Source organism: Callorhinus ursinus, unplaced genomic scaffold (assembly GCF_003265705.2).
Source record: "Callorhinus ursinus isolate GAN/ISIS: 27379988/994484 unplaced genomic scaffold, GSC_fseal_2.0 scaffold5, whole genome shotgun sequence".
NCBI lineage: Eukaryota > Metazoa > Chordata > Mammalia > Carnivora > Otariidae > Callorhinus > Callorhinus ursinus.
This window is the reverse complement of record NW_027397067.1, coordinates 71,417,787-71,439,153: the sequence shown is the minus strand read 5'-3', so window position 1 is coordinate 71,439,153 and position 21,367 is coordinate 71,417,787. Positions and strand designations below refer to the sequence as shown.

The 21,367-nt window shown below is 50.1% G+C and overlaps 1 protein-coding gene and 1 pseudogene across 1 annotated transcript; both read right to left on the bottom strand.

Annotated features, from left to right (window-relative positions):
• Positions 1-603: 603 nt before the first annotated feature.
• Positions 604-9,363, bottom strand: GSDMC (gasdermin C). The gene is made up of 7 exons (XM_073892673.1): positions 9,215-9,363; positions 8,304-8,478; positions 5,360-5,465; positions 3,827-4,002; positions 3,287-3,428; positions 1,565-1,638; positions 604-774 (listed from the first exon to the last, which is right to left on the bottom strand). Exons 1-7 carry the CDS (start codon positions 9,361-9,363, stop codon positions 604-606), a joined length of 993 nt encoding a protein of 330 aa, XP_073748774.1.
• A 4,645-nt stretch (positions 9,364-14,008) lies between these two features.
• On the bottom strand, positions 14,009-18,054 carry LOC112822994 (zinc finger and BTB domain-containing protein 1 pseudogene; annotated as a pseudogene).
• Positions 18,055-21,367: the final 3,313 nt, after the last annotated feature.

Sequence of the window (21,367 nt, the reverse complement as noted above, 5' to 3'; positions counted from 1 at the left end):
AAATGGAACTTTCCCCCCATCTCCCTCATCCTGCGCCGGGAAAGCAGGCCGGGCTGAGCGTTAAGGGGAGACTGTCAGGTCCTCTGTGCAGCTGGGGAAAGGTCCTGCAGCTTCCTCCAGAGCAGCCAGACGACCAGTAATAGCCACGTCACGCAATAATAGCTGACAGCCGAGCACTGTTCTGAGCACTTTCTCTACAACTTTGAAGTCTTTGCTACGGTCCTGTGAGCTAGGGATTCTTAGCCCCATTTCATAGGGGGTTAAGGTTGCAGGAGAGGGGAGTAACTTGCTACAGATAGAGCTACACAGCTGTCGGTGGTGGGGCGGTGGATGGAGCCCCGGTTCTTCTGGAAACAGCTTCTACTGCCTCTCAAGGAAGAATTCTGATCCAACGTGAGACTCTACACTAATGTGTGCCCCGCCCCCTCGCATCTGGATGGGTGACTAATGTCTGGAGACCAGTCCTGAAAGGGATGGAGGAAAGCGTGTGTGCCAGTCCTGGTGGAGCCCATAATCACCCATGGCTGCCTGGGCCAGCAGCTCCCTGGAGGCAGGAGGACTGGAACCCTAGGGGAGGATGTGGCACCCTTCCCAGCCACTGGCCTAGGGGGCTACGGGGCTGGGTGCAGCCAGCATCTGCAGCCCTGCAAGGGACCCATAGAGTGCAGAGAGCTGTGGTACCAGGTCAGGGTCCCACATGAGTCGCTGGCTAGGCCCCTGCAGCTCCAGTCCACAGCTCTCCACCAGGCTCAGGGAGAGGGCTGCATCCTCACTCTGTAGGGATGAGAGGACTTCTAGTGGGAGAGAGAAGGTGGTTTCCTCCATCTGATTAAAGTTTGGCTCTAAGATACTCGCCACCTGCAAGGAACCACCCAGAATGAACAGGCAGGTCTCCCAGGGCCTGCATCCGTGGAACCCACCCTGAGGGTGGGAGCCTGGGGCCAGTGCGCCCCCCATCTCCCACTACAGCTGAGGCTTGGCAAAATAGTGTACCCCCAACACTGCTCTTCACACACTGGCTGGAGTCACTGGTTTCCAACACTCCCTAGTAGCTCCCAGCCTCTGCCTGTGCTGTTCTGCCTGGATTCTGCCTCCCACCTCCCCCATCTTTTCATCCATGAATTCATGAACTGCATGGAGGGGTCACCCCCTGGGAAATGCCCCTGAACCCTGTAGTTGGTGTCCTCATAGCCACCAAAGCCACCCCATAGCTGTCTGAGCTAAAGCAGGCACTCTCTGTTGTCACTGGTTTGCATAGTCCCTTAACCAGACTGTGAGGGGTGGAACCTCTTTCACTTTGTATTCTCAGCCCCAGCAGAGGGCCTGGTGGCAGAAGGTATGGATTCAGTATAATCAATAAACCCACATGTGAGTGAATGTGGCCCACCCAGCAGAGGTTGCACAGGCCTGGGCACTCAGAAGTGAGAGCCAGGGAGTGCCCCCTCTGTGAGTCAGTGCTGATAAAGGGCTCTCAAGGGACTGCGGACCGGACCCCCGACAGACCACTTGGGATATTCCCCCAGATATCTTCCCTCCACACCCTGTCCTGGAGGCAGGCTCTCACCAGCTCCAGCTGCTGGGGCATGATCCTTCTCTCCATGGACTGGGTCAGCAGGCAATGTTGGATGTCACTGAGCACTGTTGAGAGATAGGGGTTGAGGGCCACTGAGCATCTGAGGCATCTTGCGTGTCTCCTCGTGGGCCCAGTAACCCAGGAATGGCTGGGATACTGGAGCCCTAAAGTGGAGACAAGCTCTACTACGTACCTCTTGGGCCATCCTTCCTGAGAAGGTTCAAGAAGGCGGGAACTGTGCCTGCCCTGGAAGTGCTGAGCAAGTTGCCACCCCTTCCAACCCCTCAGTTTCCCTAAAACACAACCCATGAAGAGTGGATGGTGGGCTTCACTTTACGAAGGGTTTTCACATTAGCTCATTTGCTCCCCAGTGGCTTTGTAAGGTGGTTATTAGCCAGGATAATGGTGATTCCTCATCCTGTCAGGGGCAAAACTACAGTGAGAACCCAGGTTGGCCTGATTCCAAACATGAAGCTCCAATCTTGGTGAATAGCATGCCTCTAGCCCCATGGGGGCATCTCTGCCCCTCAATCTCCTTTTCATGCATGGGGAGGGACCTAATGGATGTTGGGCACCATGATGTACAAACATGTGTTCAGTAGATCGAGCATATGAGTAATACAAACCATAATAACACTTGCTTTCGTGGCACTTATATTTCTGGCAGGAGGAGGCTGATGATAAACAGTAAACACAGCCTTGTGAATATTTGGGGGGAAGAGTATAGCAGGCAGAGGGAATGCCCAGTGCAAAGATCCCGAGGCAGAGTAGGCTGACTTGTTCAAGCAACGACAGCCCAGGGAGTGCCATGGCTTGAAGTGCAGAAAGCAAGGTGGAAAGTCGTGAAGGCTAGTGGGAAGGGGACTGCCAAGAGGCAGCTGGTAGAGGCTGATGGGGAGCTGTGGCCTCCCTGTGTGTGGTGACAGGGCCAAGGCCTTTCTAGTCAGCAGCACGAGCAGTTGGGAGGAAGCACTGGGAATCTGTGGGCACTGCAGCACCTGTCCATCAGGGATCCTTCAGAGATGAATGGCCACTACTTCACTTCTGCTCCCCAAATCTCATGGTGGTTCCTCTTTTGGGGGATTCTACCCAGAACCCAGAGAAGGAGGCTCTGGGAAATGAAGATCCCACCTTCCTAAGGTGACAACAGAACAGCCTGGCCCAGGCTTCAAAGCCTCTGTCCCGCCTGCCGCAGCACTTCTGTCCACACTGCAGGCCACCAGTGAGGGGATCCTATTTCTACCTCCCTCTGTGGGCCTTGCCTCCATTCTGGGTTGGACAGACACTCTCATGCTGTTGGTAATTCTGTCTATATTGGTGTGATGTCTGTCCCCACTCCAGACTGAAAGAGGAGAGCGGCTGCCTCAGTTTTTCCTGGTGCCTTGTTGACACACAGTGGGTGCTCAGTAAATCATCACTGAAGGAAGGGCTGGAGCATCCTGCAAGGTGAGTGCCAATTACCCTCACTTAATGCACAAGCAAAATGAGGAAATGGGGGCTGTGCTTTTCCATGCTGACTTTGGACGGAGCTTGGACAGAGAATCATATGTGAGTGGGAACGGCCTGGGACCGTCCAGAGCACAGAACAGACAGGAGAGGGCTCACTCAGAGAGGGTGGTCAGGGAACACAAGGGCTGCTGGGCAGGGGCCTTGGGAGGACTTCCCTCTGGACTCTCTTCCTGTCCACCCCAGCCCCTTGTGTATCCCTCTTACCCACAGGAGCTCCAAGAATGCAGAGGATGGCCCTGCCTTTCGAGGTCAACAGCCTGCCTGAGGGGTTCCGGACGGTGCTTAGGATGAAGCCCCCAGGGCCAACCAGCTGTCCCAGCACCCCAGTGTCCAGGGCCTGTTCCATCTGCAGGGCAGGGGCAAAGGGGAGCAAGGACAGGCTGTGGGTCTCCTCCTCTGCCCCCTAGCCCTGCCCCCAATCCTCCAAGCTCCTGTTCCCCACCCCCTGGCACTGTGCCCCCTCTGATGCCAGTGAGGATGGAATGAGCCTGGGTTCTGACGCCAGCAGTGCTGAGCCAGGTCCCTCATTTGGGCTTTAGTGAGCAAATGCTCAGCGAGTGTCTGACACAAAAGCTGGCACAGGCCCGTGCTTGGTCACCACGGGGCCGTCCTCACGCTGCCATCCAAGGTTGGGCGCTTCCGAGACTCAGAGCACATCCCTACTCCTGCTTCTCATTTCCCTGTTCCGCCCCCCTTTCCTGGATCCCAGTCCCCAGCCCCTGGTCCAGGCTATGGGCCCCTTACCGTGTCCTCGAGTTCCTGCAGGGCCCGAGGGTCTTGGAGCAGCTCTTGGAGGGCACTTAGCAGCGGGTGCCGCAGCTCTGCGGGCAGCGTGGCCAGGTCCTGCAGCTGGACACCCGCCTGCCTCTGCAGGCCCTGGAAGTTGGGCTCCTCACCGGGGGCCCAACTGTAGGCTGAGGCTGTGGGCAGAGGATAGGTCCGCCCAGCTCCTGGGCGCAGGCCCCCTGCCCAGGGCTAGCCTGCCCAGATATTCCGCCTAACCAGGAGGCCCTGGTGTCACAGTCCTGGCCTGGTGAAGCGCCCACCTCATGCAGAGCCCTCCTGTCTGTGCCTACTTTCCACTCCTCCATCCCTCCCTCCCTCCGTCCATCCGTCCTTCCCTTCCTTCCTTCCGTAAACATTTACTGAGTACCCACCACATAGCAGGTAGCAGTCAGGAGTCTTACCCCTGCCTTTCCCTATTTCCTGCACCTCACTCTCCTTCCTCCTTCCCCCCCTCCTGCTCAGAGCCCATGCTTCAGCTGGAAGATGGCCCTCCTCGCCCCTGGACATGGGGTGATGGCATGGTAGAGGGAAGGGACCCCAAGAGCAATGTCAGGGCATTCTCTGTGGGAAGGGATGATTTCTGGTTGGTTTCCAGGCCCTGGGCAGGACTCCTTACCTCCACTAAAGTCTCAACCGAGCTTTCTTTCAGGCAGGTACAGAACAGCCGTGTGGGAGCACAGGTGGAGCAAAAGAGGAAAGTGCCTGAGAGGGAGGCAGACAGTTAGCAATTATGGGGCTCCTACGGTGTGCAGGCCAGGGAGCCAGGGGCCTCACAGCTTCATCTCCTGTGCCTCACAGCACTCTGTGGGCAGGCAGCACGAGCCCGTTTACAGACGAGGATGCTGAAGCTTGAGACATTTGCTGACGCCTCCAGGGCCACACAGAGGGCAAATGGCAAAGCCGCCATTCAGACCTCAGTGCACTGGACTCAGGCTCCTGCTCTTTTCAGAGGGCAAGGGTGGCTGGATCCTCCTCCACCTCCTCCTCCTCCCCCTACCCAAGGCCAACCCTGCAGATTCAGTGGGCCAGATGTGAACATCAGAGCGGTCCCACCCTGGGCTCAGTCCCCAGCCCATCTCTGGGCTGCAGCATTGTTGGGAGAGCAAACCCCCCACCTCCCACTGGTTGCCCCTGTGCTAAGGATGGGCAGGACCACCCAGTCCGCATGATTCTCTGTGCTAAGTAGATGACACAGCCCTTTCTCCCATCAAATGCAACCTCTCCCTGACCCCCCCCCCCCACTCCTGGGCTAAGTGGGGCGCAGACTGGGTTGTAAGCCCTCCTGGACAGCTGACCTCGGGGGCCCTCCCTGCTCCTCAGATCCTTGTAGAGCTGCCAGAAGGTGGAGCTGTCTGGCTGAGTGCTCAGGCCACTGGGAAATAGTCTTGTCTTCTCTCGCTGCTCCACGTGTGCAGGTAGCCCTGCCCCTCTGCCAGCCCTCCCAGAGGCAGTCCTGTCTTTGCTGCCCCTGCGCCTCCAGCCTCCACTTACCCCAGCAGTCCTCTCTCATCCCCAGCTGCAGCACCCTGTAGGCCAGGACAGTGCCCTGGGTGATGGTCACTGCCTTCTCTTTGGCCATGTGGCTCTGACCCTGGAGCTAGGAAGGAGACAGGGAGAACAGGACCTCAAGTCCACACAGGACTCAAGGACCAGCAGGAAGCTGTCTTCAGGGCAGACAGGAGCAGGGGACGGGGAGATGCAGGAGGAGGGACGGCATGGGTCTCTCTTGGTGATCAGTGTAAGGGTTTTAGAGGTTGGAGGGGAGAGGAAGATCCACAAGCAGGGGATGGGGAACACTCAGGCAGCAAGAACAGCAAAATAGGTTGCATACAAGATATTTCCAGAAAAAAACCCCAAGGCGTTCTGGGGTCAAAGCAATACACATTGGCATGGTAAAAGCTCTAAAAAGTCCCAAAGTAAAGAAACGGTTTCGTTTAGTGTTGTTAAGCACTGTCCAGAGTTTGGGGTACCGGCTTTGGGAAACGCTGAGCTGGAGTCATGAGGCACCGCAGCCGGATCCCCTCCAAGTGGTCTTTGAGTCATCCCCTCTCACTCAGAGGTGGAAACCGCGGCGCGGCGGGGGCAAGCCCTGGGAGGCGCAGGGGCCCCCTGCTATCACCCTACTCCCACAGGGAAAGTGCAGTTTAAAAGCAACAGTAGGATGGGGCGGCTGGGCGGCTCGTTAAGTCAGTTAAGTGTCCCGACTCTTGATCTGGGCTCTGGTCGGTCATGATCTCAGCGTCCTGGGATCAAGCCCTGCCTTGGGCTTTGCGCTCAGCGGGGAGTCTGCTTGTCCCTCTGCCCCTCCCCCCACTCATGCGCATGCACACGCGTTCGCTCTCTCTCAAATAAATAAAATCTTAAGAAACAACAACAAACCAACACCTCCTTTCCCCTGGCGCTTGGTTGGCCTGAATCCAGCTCCACGTTCTGGCCAGTGGGGTGCACACGGATGGAGGTGGAGCATGCACATCCTTTTCTCCCTTCTGCCGGCTGCGTTGTGGACATGAGTAATGGGGCTAGAGCAGCCATCTCGCACCAGAAAGTGGCAGAGTGACAAAACAGAAAGAGCGAGGTCTCTGATCACTACGATCCGCCACTGCAGAGCCGCTGCCTTAGGCTCCTACCTGGACTTTCACCTAAGAGAGAAATCCTCTTCTTGTTTAGAGCCACCGTCATTTCAGGTGTCCGTCACTCACCACCAGGCTGGCTCACTGTCCTGGCCCTTCCCACGGAGAGTCCCCTGTCCCAGGACAGCCCTCGCTCCGGTAAGCTGGGAAGGCTGGCTACCCTATACTGACCCCAGTCCCATGACACACCTGGAGTCCCACAGAATAAGAAATCAGCAGCAAACAGGTAGCCCCAAGATGGTTCTCTGCCCCTCAGCTACTCCCTCCCTCCCCTTATACTGTCCCCTGTCCTTCCCACAACTGGCAAGTGGAGTGAGGCTGCATATTTTAACATCTCAGTGACATCTCAAATAACCCTTGATTAGAAGGCCAGCCATCTGCTGGGTTCAGAGGTGGTGTTATAGTGTAACCGGTTTGATTAAACACATGGGTGTTGGACCCAGGTAGGCCCAGTCTGGATTTTGGCTCTAGCACTTGCTTGCTGTGTGCTCCTGAGGAAGGAGCTTAACCTCTTTTCTTCCTTCCTTTTCTTTTTTTTTAGAGAGAGTGAGAGAGAATCTCTAGCAGGCTCCACCCTCAGCACAGAGCCCGATGCGGGGCTCCATCTCAATCCTGACCTCATGACCTGAGCCAGAATCAAGAGTCAGATGCTTAACCAACTGAGCCACCCAGGTGCCCCTTAACCTCTTTGAGCTCCAGGTTCGGCTCCCAGAAAACCTGACATATAGTACCCACCCTATAGGATCATCAGGAGGGATGGATGAGAAAAATCGATAGAGAACATTTTGTACTGTGTTCTAGCTTCTAAACAGTATTCAGCAACGGAAGCTAGAGATTGACTGATAGGTGATCCATACGCACCTGCATTCCTGTGAGGCTGAGTCACACTTAACTTGTGGGAGACAAGAGTCCCAGAGCCCCAGGATACTAGTGTGGGTCCCACACTTCCTATGTCACCATGGGGACCTGAGGCCCACAGGCACTAAATGACCTAAGGACTGAGCTGGTGAGGAGCAGATCTGGGACGTGGAAGGCACATGGAAGGAAACGGAGTGTCCCTGCACCAGTGTCTTCAGCAACTTCCCCACACTGCTGCCTAATCTCCCTTGGTTCTCCTCCGGGGTGAGAACTGGCAAACTCAGAGGGTTGAGTGACTTGCCTGAGGCCACACAGCTAGCCAGGGGCAGGGCTGGGATTTGTACCCAGGTGTGCCTGGTTCCAAAGCTGATGCAAACCCCCTCCTCGGTGATACCAACGCTGGCAGCACATAGAATCATCTGGAGGGAGTTAGAAGATACCAGCCAGTGGGGCCCATTCTAGACCGATGAAAACAGAATTGGGCGGGGCAGTGTTGGGTATTTTCAAATAAAAACCAAAACAGAGGGCGCCTGGGTGGCTCAGTCGGTTAAGCGTCATGATCGGCTCAGGTCATGATCCCAGGTCCTGGGATCGAGCCCCGCATCGGGCTCTGTGCTTGGGGGGGCGGGGGGAAGCCTGCTTCTCCCTCTCCCACTCGCCTGCTTGTGTTCCCTCTCTCGCTGTGTCTCTCTCTGTGAAATAAATAAATAAAATCTTAAAAAAAACAAAAACAAAACAAAAAACCAAAACAGCTTTCCAGATGACTCTAACGTGTCATCAGAATTGAGAGCCACAACACAAGCACCCAGGAATCCCATTCTTGTTTAGATGGGGCGATTTTTAGTGGGGCAGCCCTTTAGCAGGAGTTAGGGTGGAGTGGGAGCTCTTTGGTGGCTGCCAGCATCCCCAGCACACCCGAATTTGCACCCCTGGGGCACACCCTGCACCTTTAAATGGCCCGGCCCAAGGAAGACCGGCCGTCCTGCTCCCTCTGCGTTGCTGAGGCTCTGAAGCATGGTGTCATGCGTGGTCTCCACGGCCTCTGTCACCACATACAGGCTCTCCTTCTCCTTCCGGCGTTGCAGCTCCCTGAGGAACGAGGGCTTCGGGGTCCTCAGTTTCCTGTAAGGGTGTGTAGGGGTGGGGCATGCTCCTGGGACCAGGCCTCCCCTGGTGTGACTGGCCTGGACTTAGGGACTGCTTGCTTAAGGTTACTTGGGGGTGGCTAGAAAGGGAGAGAAACTGAGGGGAGTGTGACATCTGTCTTCTACAAGGTATAAAATGTCCAGACCAGAGGCCACCATGTGGCTTTCTACAAGCTGAGTTGGATGAAAGGCTTATGTTTATTTGGCCCATGAGGTGTTCAGAATTTTTGAGAAAATATTAAAATTGGTAGGTTTCACACAAAAATCTCAATTTCTAGCTTCTCTGAAGAAATGGTGCCACCCAGCTCACAGTCCTGCCAGGTAAAAGCCCCAGCAGCTGCGGCTCAGCTCTAGGCAGGCTGGTGTCCGCAGTTAGCCATAATCTTCAACACTCCCTATTGCCTCCCACTCAGCAGCTACCACGTTTCTGTTTTGTTTTTTTGTGTTGTTTGTTTGTTTGTTTTCCATCTAGGTTGAAATATCTGACTTAAAATAAGCCCTTCTCACCACCCACCCCCTTGTCCCTGGGCCCCTGGGCTCTCTGCTAATGGTGGACTCTCCCATCCCAACCCACTCTTCAGAGGGGCTTCATTGGAGGTCCTCAAGCTGGCCGGAGCCTTGGGCTTTTCTCTCCTGCCCCCTGATCCCTACTCCAGCCCACAGACCTCAGCCAGGAGAGCCCCGCCGGCCTGGTTGGCCCACAGGACTCTCACCTCTTCATCAGAGTTTCCCAGGTGTGAGGGGAAACCATGAGTGTGTGTACAGTCAGTGTGGAGTTGTGGATCACCCCACTGTTCCCTGTCACCTGCACCGGCAGCCCGGTGCCCACACTCATGGCCCCCGTCACGGCTCCTGCCACCATCTCCCGGGTCTGGATGGATTGGCTCCGGTTCAACTCTGCGGGAAGAGAGGTCCAGGTGGCGAGCAAGGCAGGTTTGAGCGTGGCTAAGGCCTCAGCCCTGGGGTCCAATATGGCCTCCACCACTTACTGGCTGGGTGTGACCCTGAGCAAGCCACTTAACTCTTGGAGCCTCAGTTGCCCCATTTAAAAAAGGGGAGGGAAGAGTGACAGGGTCTTCCCCCAAGGGTGGTTGTGAGGATTAACTGAGGAACTGTCAGCATGGGCTCTGACACACAAGCAAGCACTTGACCCATGTTAAACCATTACTGTTGTTTAAAATTATCATTACTTATCACACAACTGGGGACGGGAGGAAGAAAAACATGGGTTCATCCTTCCCCTACATGGAGGATAGGTGTCCACGGGGTGTCTGGGCAGAGGCTGTCTGCTTTCTCAGCCACGCGAGTCTGTCTTTTTTGCAACACTCTGCTACCCACAGGCCCCACCTGAAAGTACCTGGGATGGGGGAGCTGGGCTCCAGTGCATCCATGAGGGAGAAGTCTGTAGGGATGAAGGGGGTGTCCCAAGGCCAGGGGGGGCGTCTGTGCTTCTTCCTCACCAGGCAGAAGGGGCGCAGGTGTGGGGCGCTATTCAGGCTGTGGGCGGGCACCAGCTCCCCTCTCCTGCCCAGTTCTCTGACCACACTCCCGGCGTCCCTTGCAAACAGGGACGACATGTTCCTGGAGGAGCGAAGAGAGGGCAGGTGTCCTACAAGGCTGTGGGGACCTTGGTGAAGTCTCAGCTGAACTGAGTTTCCAGCAGAAGTGTGAGGAGTGGGGAGCCCTGAGCAGACTTCTCCCAGGTGCTTCTGACCCAGGGCTGGGTTCTGAAGTCTGCAGATACGTGGAAATCCCACGTGGTCAAAACCACCCTGGAAATAGCCTTTAAATCACTCCCCTCCTGCCAGTGTGGGACCTGGAGAAGCTCCAAGGCTAAGGACTCCCTTCTTAGTTTTAGAACAGGTGTTCTCTTGGGAACATTACTAAATCTCTCTGCTCCTTGGTGTCCTTAGCTGTAAAGTAGAAATTTATTCATATTTATATAAGATATAGACAATCACTATCTATAACAGTACATCCTCCATTGGACTGTTATGAGGACTAACAAGTTGATGTTGGCATATGTTGATAAGCTGTTACCCTTTGTGTTCTGGCCTTGCTTGCTTTGCTGAGGTTGTGGGTGCCCAGGTGGGCAGGAGGAGGGAGAGGAGATGGGTGTGGCATGAGAGGGGAACAGGGATTCCTCTCTCTCCTTGCTCCCCTTAGCACACATAATTGAGTTTTCTGGGTAGAGGCATCTAGAGTGAGCCTCTGTTTCCCCCTCCGGTGGGCCCCAGTAGCATTTTGTTCCTACGTCTTTGATGGAGTTTGCCATTTCTGTGAGCACCTTCCTGAGGTGGGCCCTGGCAGTCACCGAAGGCTTGTGAGCAGGGCAGTGACACTGCAAGCCGGTGCACGTGTTTTAGGACCAGCACTCACCGCCCACTGGAAAGAGGAAACTGCAGGAGCTTACGACTACCGTCCAGGGGAGTGGGACCCAGGGCTCCAGTGTGATGTGGGGGCCAGCCTTGTCTGCAGCCCCAGGGAAAGGAGGCAGCTGAGGGACCCGCTTCGCCACTAGGCACGGTGCCCAGGGCCCACGCTACTTTTAGGGCCCATGAAAATGTTTTAATTTACTTTAAAATCAGAAGAAAGAAAGAAGCTTTTAGGTCTAAGAGAGTGTCTTAATACAGAATATTAATATATTCGTCTTTATGCCAATAATCTTTTTTTCCTTTTCTGTCCAACTTAAAGTCAAAGAGAAACTTCCGTGTTGTTGGGAATGGGCCAACACAGCCTTAAATGACAATATTTTCTATTTCTACGGAGGAAGGGGCCCCCGCAAAGTAATTGCGGCCTGGGGAAGCGCGGGCCTGCACAGGCCTGTAGGGGGCGCCAGAGGCGCGTCCACACGAGCGCGGAGAGGGGCGGCTGCGGGGGCGCCTAAGGGAGATGGTGCTGGCTCAGGTAGTGACCGAGAGGACCCTGGGGGACCGTTTGAGGGCAGCGCCAGCGCCAGCTCGGAATCGGGGAGGGGAAGTAGACGCTCTCCAAAGGGTGGGGGGCGGGTGCAGAGAAGGACAGGCCGGGAGAGGCCGGGGGGGGGGGGCGGGGAGGGGGGGCTGCGGGACTGCCCTCCTGCCTGGGGCCCCCTCCCTGCCCCCCAGTCCCGCCACCCCTCCAGGACCCGGGATCCCCGGCGCCCACACCCACCTGAGGCCCTGGGTGGCTGCCCGTAAGGCGGTGGCTGGGTGACCGTTCCGGACTGTAGGCTGTGCCCAGCGCAGGAACTCTCTAGAACCTGCGTCTAGCACTACAGGGTTTCCAGCCCGGCCCCTGCCCCGGTGTCGTGGTACCCCACCCTCTCCAGCCCTGACCCTGACGCATGGGGTGAACCTCCAGCTTTCAATAACGGCGTGTGGACTTACATTAATGCTTAGGCTTTGTGTTCTTGAATCAAAGCTGATCCGATCCCACCCCCTCTTTCCTGGCCCCCTTTCTTCCATTGCTTCTCCCCAGAGACAATCACTTTAAATGTGTTGCTTGTTTTGGTAATTACCTCCCTTATTTCTTGCTGAAAGGGCATTCTTGAGATATAATTCACAAGCCATACAGTTCACCCCTTGAAAGTGTACAAATCAGTGGCTTCAGTATATTTACAGACTTGTGCAGCCATGACCGCAGTCAGTTTTAGAATATTTTCATTACTTCCCACCCTAACCACTGTGATGTACTTTCTGGGCTCTCTGGAGTTGCCTCTTCTACGTATTTCATATGAACAGGATAATATAATATGTGACCTTTTGTGTCTGACATCTCTTAATAATAACCTTGCTCAGTTTTAGGCATTGTCCGTGGACTTACACCCGGAAAGATGAGGATTTAGGGTCTCCTTGGCTCTACACCACACCACGGGTCCCATCACAATTATGACTATGTAAACACTACTCAGCTCTTAATAAACCGTAATTATTTTCCCTCTCCTGTAGGATTTTTGTTTTGTTTCTCATGGTCATTTTTTGTTTATTTTTCCTTCTATTTTCTATGTGTTTTTATCTAATTAAATCCAAACTGCCAGTTCCTTAAATCTTGTATTTAATAGCTCAGATTCGAGGCATTCTATCAATTTGCTCTTCCTGGAGAAATCTCCCCCTAAGCTTTCCTATCTGCTCAGATGGGGACTACTTGTCCTTTGCCCCCGCCTCCCCCCCAGCTGTCATGCCGGGAATGCCCCTGTCTCTATTCTGCACTAAATCTTTTCCCTGTAGCCAATATCTTCCTCCTGGGTCTCTCTTCATTTTGTTGTATCACATCCTCTCATAGTTTTCTGGGAAATGGAACATAGACAGTAATTTTTAAAAATTTTTGTCTGAAAATGCCCTTATTCTACCTTCAAACTTGATGTAGACTTCTAGGTGGAAATAATTTTCCATCAAAATATAGGAAGTCATTGTTCCATTGCCTCTGGTTTGCTGTGTGTGGTTGTAATTTAAAGTTATTCTTTTCTTTTTCTTTCTTTTTTTTTAGAGGGGGAGGGGGAGAGGGAGAGAGAGAATCTCAAGCAGGCTTCATGCCCCGTGGGGAGCCTGAGGCAGGGCTTGATCTCAGGACGCTGAGATCTTGACCTGAGCCAAAATTAGGAGTCAGACACCTAACGGGACTGAGCCACCCAGGCGCCCCCTATATTTGATCTTTTGTAAATAACCTTTATTCTTCTCCCCGGATTTTTACTTTGTCCTGCATGTTCTGAAACATCACACAAATGTGTTTTGGTATGGTCCCATTTTCATCCATTTGTGTCAGGTATGTGATGGGCTCTTTAAATCTGGAAACTCATATTCTGGTTATGGGATATTTTATTGAATTATTTTGTTGATGGTATTCTCTCCATTTGTCTGTGTGTGTGTGTGTGTGTTCTCTTTTTGAGAACTTGTTTTATCCAGCTGTTAGGCTTCTAAATTTCTTATTTTTTTCTTTCTTATTTTTCATCTTGTGACTTTTTACTTTACTTTTTGGGAAAGCTCCTCAACTTTACCTTCTGATCCTTCTATTGAGTTTTTATTATTATAGTTTTACTTTTTTTTAATAAAAAAACTAAAGTTTAATAGACATTGAAGGGGTAACAGTCACTTGTAGTCTACATTGAAAAGTAATTTTATTTTTTTAAAGAATTCATTTATTTATTTGAGGTGGGGGGGAGAGCACGAGAGCACAAGCAGGGGGAGTGGCGGGGGGGTGGCAGGGGGAGTGGCAGAGGGACGGGAGAAGCAGGCCCCCCACTGGGCAGGGAGTCCATCAGTGGGGCCAGATCCCAGGATCCTGGGATCATGACTGGAGCCGAAGGCAAAGGCTCAACTGAGTGAGCTACCCAGGTGCCCGAAAAGGAATTTTAATCATAGCTAAAACAAACTAAAATCAAAGAATTCTATTAAGAAAGAATAAAAATTATAAACATTTAATAACACCTAATATGTAGATACTTAAGATCCTAAACAAAAGTATTAAAAGGGCCTTGAAATTTTTTCCCAACAATTCATCTCATAAAATCAATTTCTGAATAGCTCATATCCTTTGCTTTGGTGTTTTGTCTGCTATCAACTAAACATTAGCACAGTAGAAAATCACTTATATTCTTTTAAAATGCTTGGCATTATAATGTGATCTCATATCTTTCCTCAAAGTTGGCTCCACGTATTCCACATGTATGCAGATAAACATCCCTGCGCTGTTCCAGCTGTTCGTATTTGGGATTATCCGAAAGCAGACCTGGCATTTAGTCTCGCCAGCAGTTAAATGAGAAATCATGTGCCGTACATGGTCATGTTTTCTGAGGTTTCCTTGATCACAGGTGGAACAAACATTCCCGGCCATGCCTTTGTGCAGTCGCAACTCATGTTCTCTTAAAAACTGCTTTCCACGTGTCCGACAAATGAACTGTTTTTCCTTAGTGTGAACAGTGTAGTCTTCTCTTAAGTCGCCCCTCTGATAAAATCCTTTTCCACGCAGATTACAAAAATGCTTTCGTCTGTGATCTCTTTCGTTTTCTTCATGATGGCACTCTTAAACACATCCTGGTCTAGGCAGCTAGACATGTGTTCAAGCACTAGATTTTCAGTTTCAAAACACTGGCCACAATTAGGACATTGAGAAGGACAGGCAGAATGTTTAAATAAATAACTGCTTTTTGGGGGATACTGTTTATCTGGAAATGATTGTCCCTAAAGTCATCCAGCATTTCCACAGACATATCTCTTACTTCTGACTGCTCATCAGGATTCTCTTCCATGTCCGTTTTCTCCTCCGTATTTCCTAACCCGTTCCTTGTCAGATCTTGGGGTTCTCCACCCCTTTGAGCATGATCCTGACGCTGCCTCCCCTTAACAAGGACCTGTCCGCATTTCCCACATGCACAGATATGATCAATGTGTTTGGCTAAGTAATGAGATGACAGGTCCTGCTCGGTTATTGTGAATCTGCACGGCTCACAGGATGCATTTTCATATCCTCTTGTACTGGACTGCTGTTGTTAGGGGGCCTCATGTTTTCTAGACCACCTCTTTCATCAGCGTTTATCGACATCCGAGGTTTTAGAGTTTTCCTACCACTTTTCTTAATACCATTAACTTCTTCAATGTAGTATCTATGAAATGGCTTTTCAAGTTCATCTAATTCATCGTTGTTAATGGATTCATTACAGTCTTTATCAGTAACTTTAATAGTGTTAAAGTCTTTCAGTTTGTCTGTAGGAATATCTTCTGGCTCCGTCTTGGTAATGGTTCTTTTCCTCTCAGCAGCTCTGCTTTTTTCTTCGCTGGCTAGTTCAGACTCCGCTGTGCTACTCTTTCTGCTCACCATTGTTGAAGTCGAATCAGCAGCAGCCTGGCTGGTGTCTCCTCCATATTCGTCTGTCTGTGTAGAAAATGCTTTGGAAGGTTCTTTTTCACCACATTCAGCTTTGATAGTACCATCTTTTCCATCTCTAATATCTACTCTTTTGTGATAGGATCTTGTGTTTTGTTACGAATCTCTGTTAGTACAGGTTAGCACAGGCTCACCTAATAATTTTTCACAGCTAAAGCCAAATCCACAACTATCACAGGTAAAACTCTGTCCAAAGTGCCGTGACACGTGTTCTTTTGGAGCTGATAATTTGGATGCTGAACTCTTTTTTACATACATCAAATAGTGGTTCGGGAAAATTGCCTAATTGTAAAGACTCCTCATCAAGCTCTTGATTGTGTGGTGTATTTACTGTTGAACTTGGCTCTGCACACCACCTGTTGGCTTCACTGCCATTTCTAGCCACTGTGTCTTACACCAAATATCATTTTGCTGTTCACTTTGCTAGAAGCAGAAGATGAAAGTTTTGAACCAGAACAATCTGCATCCTGTATGTCTTCTAAGCACTCAGGAACGTTGTACAGCTGTAGGGAGTTCATTGCCACTTTAAACTGCTCAAAACTGGAGGGAGCAGTCACAATTTTACCTAAATACATAAATTGCAAAATGAGATCAGAACACTTGGCACTAATTTTCATGTTGCTGAGATTCATTTGTGCTGAAGGTTCAGGAAAAGCATTCTCAAAGAGGGGCTACAGGCAGCCAGAACAGCTTTACGTGCTTCAAAGTAAATGCCATCGATTGCAGTACCACAGTCACACAGAAAACCCCACTCCCTTTGGTGGTTTAACTGCTGAAGGATGGAGCTGCGTGGCTGGGCTTTGTCATCATCTGTCAATTAGAGACCAGCTGCAGCAGGAACTGGGGCTGTGGAGGTTTTAGGGAGTTTAAGGCAAATTGGCCAGGGGAAAGGCGGGTGGAGGCGAGGGGGCCCTCGAGTTTTAATTTCTAAGACCTCTTCTTTTGTTCTCTCAGTGTTCCTTTTAATTGTTTTTTTAAGATTTTATTTATTTATTTGACAGAAGAGAGAGACAGCGAGAGAGGGAACACAAGCAGGGGGGAGTGGGAGAGGGAGAAGCAGGCTTCCTGCTGAGCAGGGAACCTGATGCAGGGCTCCATTCCAAGACCCTGGGACCATGACCTGAGCCGAAGGCAGACGCTTGACGACTGAGCCACCCAGGCACCCCTCAGTGTTCCCTTTAAAATAGCTCAAAATGCATAATTTGGAAAAGTAACATATAATGATCAATACACAGGTATAATTTTGGGGGGGTTAATTTTTTTTGAAGCAATTCTAGACAAACGAAAATGTTTCAAGAATAAAAAAGAAAAAAAAACCCCTTTTTTTTTCACATTTTACCACCTCTTCTTGGTCACATATCTATCTCTCTATCCCTTCATTAATCACCTTATTTTTTGATGCATTTCACAGTAAGTTACAGATTATCAGTACACTTGACCCCAAACAATTCATATTGTTACTAGAGTTCAGTGTTTGTTTACATTGTTTTGGAGTAGCATTAATATACAGCAAAATGCTCATATCTTTAGATACTATTTGATGAGTTTTGACAATTGCATGAACCTTTAGCAAGGTACAGATCTATCACTTCAGAACGTTCCCTCAAGTGTGCCGATCCCTGGCTCCATGCTACCCGGAATGGCAGAAGTCGTGGCCCTAGGTCCCCTGAGCTCATCAGGGGCACTCCCAGCATAGACTGGGGAGGGGCCAGGCCTCTCGGGACTGACTGCCAGCCACTGCAGCATGGAGAGGGTCCCATACAGGGCAGACGGGCTGTTTGGCTTCCAGATTCCAGGTTGACTGGGGCTACTCAGCTCCATATTCAGGCCACACTCCTGCAGCAGGCCATAGGTGATGGCCAAATCCTCATCCTGGAGTGGGGCAAGGAGCTTGGGTTTGAGGGTGAAAGGGATGTTCCCAGAGTAATTGAAGTTGGGCTCCAGGATGCTCCTTTCCTAAAATAAACAGTATCCGATGTTACAGGTCAGCATTTGAGGTCGGAAAGAGAAGATTTGTCCCCAAGAGGGTCATGCAGGGTAACTGAAAAGGACAAGAGCTTTGGAGTCAAGGGGGCCAGGAGTCATGTCCTGGTTGTGTCCTGTGATCAGTGTGATTGTGGACACATTATTGGAAAATGCTGAGCATTGGTTCCTCAGCTGCAAAATAGTTACGCTAACATTTCCCTTGTAGAATAGTGGCATCTGGAGTTAGATGTGCATACATGTACATACACGTGTGCAATGTGTGTATATGTATATGCATTTGTCCGCACACACATACGTACTTATATATATGTATGAGGAGAGAGAAAAGAGAGAGCAATCCCCAAATGGTAACTGTTAGTAAAGCAGGGGTATGACTCTGAGCCCCTGAGTTCCCAAACCTGGGTTCCTATATGGCTATTTTAGAACTGGGGGGGGTAGGGGGGACCTCTGCAGGGGTTGCCATGGAAACAGAGACCCTCCTAAGGTAGCCTCATACCCACTGGGTGTGTTTCCCTAGAGGCAGATGGAGCCAGGGATTTCCCGGTTGCCGAAGCAGGATCCTGTCTCCCTTCCTGGAGCAAACCTCCATTATCTCTTTTTCCTCAGAGTCATTCTTAACTCTGATTCTTTCACCGTCCTCCCTGGACGTTGGCCATTGGGGATTTCTCACCAGCTCCTGCTGCTGGAGCAGGATCCTCTCCTTCATGAACTAGGCCAGCAGATCATGTTGGGTGTCACTCAGCGCTGGGAACGGGGACATTTGGGGAAAGAGATTGGTGAAGAGTCATATTTTCCTCTCCCCGCTGTGAACTAGGAGACCCCATAAGAGGGTAACTCTGAGGCAGAGGAATAACCCACTGGACTTGAAGGTCAAGTTCCCTGTACTGGAAAGTCCTCCTTCTGCTCTTGGGATGGTCTCCAGGATGCTACATGGCATGGTCCAGAGGATGGGATCCCGAGGCTGGAGCCTGGAATAATCCCACCCACAATGATCTGTTGGATGACCTTAGGTGAGTCACTTTCTAGACCTCAGGCTGGGTCTCTGTTCACACAGTAAATTTATCTCACTAAGCCCTCCAGACTTCGGAGGGGGGTGATGTGTGAGGATGAAGATCATGATATTTGAAGGGTTTTGGAGAGGTGGCATCTAACCCATGGATTTCATGAGGTGTGCAGGTCAAACTTGTGACTTTCCTACATTTCCCCCAAATCACCCTTACCCGTTAAGGCTTCAGGGAGGTAAATGATGTGGAATCTTTCCTGGATCCATAGGTCTCTTATGTCCTCTTGCAACTCATTTACGATTTTACCACCAAAGTCATCCAGAGGATCCCAGGGGTTCCCATCCAGCAGGAGGAGACTGGTATTATTGGTAATATGATATTACTGCTACTACAACTAGTATTTCTTTTTTTTTGTATTTTATTTATTTTATTTTATTTTAATTTTTTATTGTTATGTTAATCACCATATATTACCTCATTAGTTTTTGATGTAGTGTTCCACAATTCATTGTTTGTGCATAACACCCAGTGCTCCATGCAGAACGTGCCCTCTTTAATACCCATCACCAGGCTAACCCATCCCCCTACCCTCCTCCCCTCGAGAACCCTCAGTTTGTTTTTCAGAGTCCATCGTCTCTCATGGTTCATCTCCCCCTCTGACTTACTCCCCTTCACTCTTCCCCTCCTGCTATCTTCTTCTTTTTCTTTTTTCTTAACCTATGTTGCATTATTTGTTTCAGAAGTACAGATCTGTGATTCGACAGTCTTGCACAATTCACAGCGCTCACCATAGCACATACCCTCCCCAATGTCTATCACCCAGCCACCCCATCCCTCCCACCCCCCACCACTCCAGCAACACTCAGTTTGTTTCCTGAGGTTAAAAATTCCTCATATCAGCGAGGTCATATGATACATGTCTTTCTCTGATTGACTTATTTCACTCAGCATAACACCCTCCAGTTCCATCCACGTCATTGCAAATGGCAAGATCTCATTCCTTTTGATGGCTGCATAATATTCCATTGTGTATATATACCACCTCTTCTTTATCCATTCCTCTGTCGATGGACATCTTGGCTCTTTCCACAGCTTGGCTATTGTGCACATTGCTGCTATAAACATTGGGGTGCACATACCCCTTCGGATCCCTACATTTGTATCTTTGTGGTAAATACCCAGTAGTGCAATTGCTGGATCGTATGGTAGCTCTATTTTCAACTGTTTGAGGAACCTCCATACTGTTTTCCAGAGTGGTTGAACCAGCTTGCATTCCCACCAACAGTGTAGGAGGGTTCCCCTTTCTCCACATCCCCGCCAACATCTGTCGTTTCCTGACTTGTTAATTTTAGCCATTCTGACGGGTGTGAGGTGGTATCTCATTGAGGTTTTGATTTGGATTTCCCTGATGCCGAGCGATGTTGAGCACTTTTTCATGTGTCTGTTGGCCATTTGGATGTCTTCTTTGGAAAAATGTCTGTTCATGTCTTCTGCCCATTTCGTGATTGGGTCATTTGTTCTTTGGGTGTTGGGTTTGATAAGTTCTTTATAGATTTTGGATACTAGCCCTTTATCTGATATGTCATTTGCAAATATTTTCTCCCATTCTGTCGGTTGTCTTTTGGTTTTGTGGACTGTTTCTTTTGCTGTGCAAAAGCTTTTTATGTCGATGAAATCCCAATAGTTCATTTTTGTCCTTGCTTCCATTGCCTTTGGCGACGTTTCTAGGAAGAAGTTGCTGCGGCTGAGGTCGAAGAGGTTGCTACCTGTGTTCTCCTTTAGGATTTTGATGGACTCCTGTCTCACGTTTAGGTCTTTCAACCATTTGGAGTCTATTTTTGTGTGTGGTGTAAGGAAATGGTCCAGTTTCATTCTTCTGCATGTGGCTGTCCAATGTTCCCAACACCATTTGTTGAAGAGACTGTCTTTTTTCCATTGGACATTCTTTCCTGCTTTGTCAAAGATGAGTTGACCATAGAGTTGAGGGTCCGTTTCTGGGCTCTATTCTGTTCCATTGATTTATGTGTCCTTTTTTGTGCCAGTACCATACTGTCTTGATGATGACAGCTTTGTAATAGAGCTGGAAGTCCGGAATTGTGATGCCGCCAGCTTTGCTTTTTCTTTTTCAATATTCCTCTGGCTATTCGGGGTCTCTTCTGGTTCCATACAAATTTTAGGATTATTTGTTCCATTTCTTTGAAAAAAGTGGATGGTATTTTGATGGGGATTGCATTGAATGTGTAGATTGCTCTAGGTAGCATTGACATCTTCACAATGTTTGTTCTCTCAATCCATGAGCATGGAACGTTTTTCCATTTCTTTGTGTCTTCTTCAATTTCTTTCCTGAGTATTTTATAGTTTTCTGAGTACAGATCCTTTGCCTCTTTGGTTAGATTTATTCCTAGGTATCTTATGATTTTGGGTGCAGTTGTAAATGGGATTGACGCCTTGATTTGTCTCTCTTCTGTCTTGTTGTTGGTGTATAGGAATGCCACTGATTTCTGTGCATTGATTGATATAAAAATATCCTGCTACTTTACTGAATTCCTGTATGAGTTCTAGCAGTTTTGGGGTGGAGTCTTTTGGGTTTTCCACATACAGTATCATATCATCTGCAAAGAGTGAGAGTTTGACTTCCTCTTTGCCGATTTGGATGCCTCTGATTTCTTTTTGTTGTCTGATTGCTGTGGCTAGGACTACTAATACTATGTTGAATAGCAGTGGTGAGAGTGGACATCCCTGCCGTGTTCCTGACCTTAGGGGAAAAGCTCTCAGCTTTTGCCCATTGAGAATGATATTCGCTGTAGGTTTTTCATAGATGGCTTTTATGATATTGAGGTAGGTACCCTCTATCCCTATACTCTGAAGAGTTTTGATCAAGAAAGGATGCTATACTTTGTCAAATGCTTTTTCTGCATCTATTGAGAGGATCATATGATTCTTGTTCTTTCTTTTGTTAATGTATTGTATCACGTTGATTGATTTGCGGATGTTGAACCAGCCTTGCAGCCCAGG

What these genes read in the sequence shown, in the direction of transcription:
- GSDMC (XM_073892673.1), bottom strand. Translation starts at nt 9,363, where the DNA reads ATGGTGGCAGGAGCCGTGACGGGGGCCATGAGTGTGGGCACCGGGCTG. An exon ending in TTGGGCCGGGCCATTTAAAG is followed by an intron (nt 5,466 to 8,303) that starts GTGCAGGGTGTG and finishes TCTCCTTCCTAG; the next exon opens with CTCCAGGGTCAGAGCCACAT. An exon ending in TGCAGGAACTCGAGGACACG is followed by an intron (nt 3,429 to 3,826) that starts GTAAGGGGCCCA and finishes CCTGCCCTGCAG; the next exon opens with ATGGAACAGGCCCTGGACAC.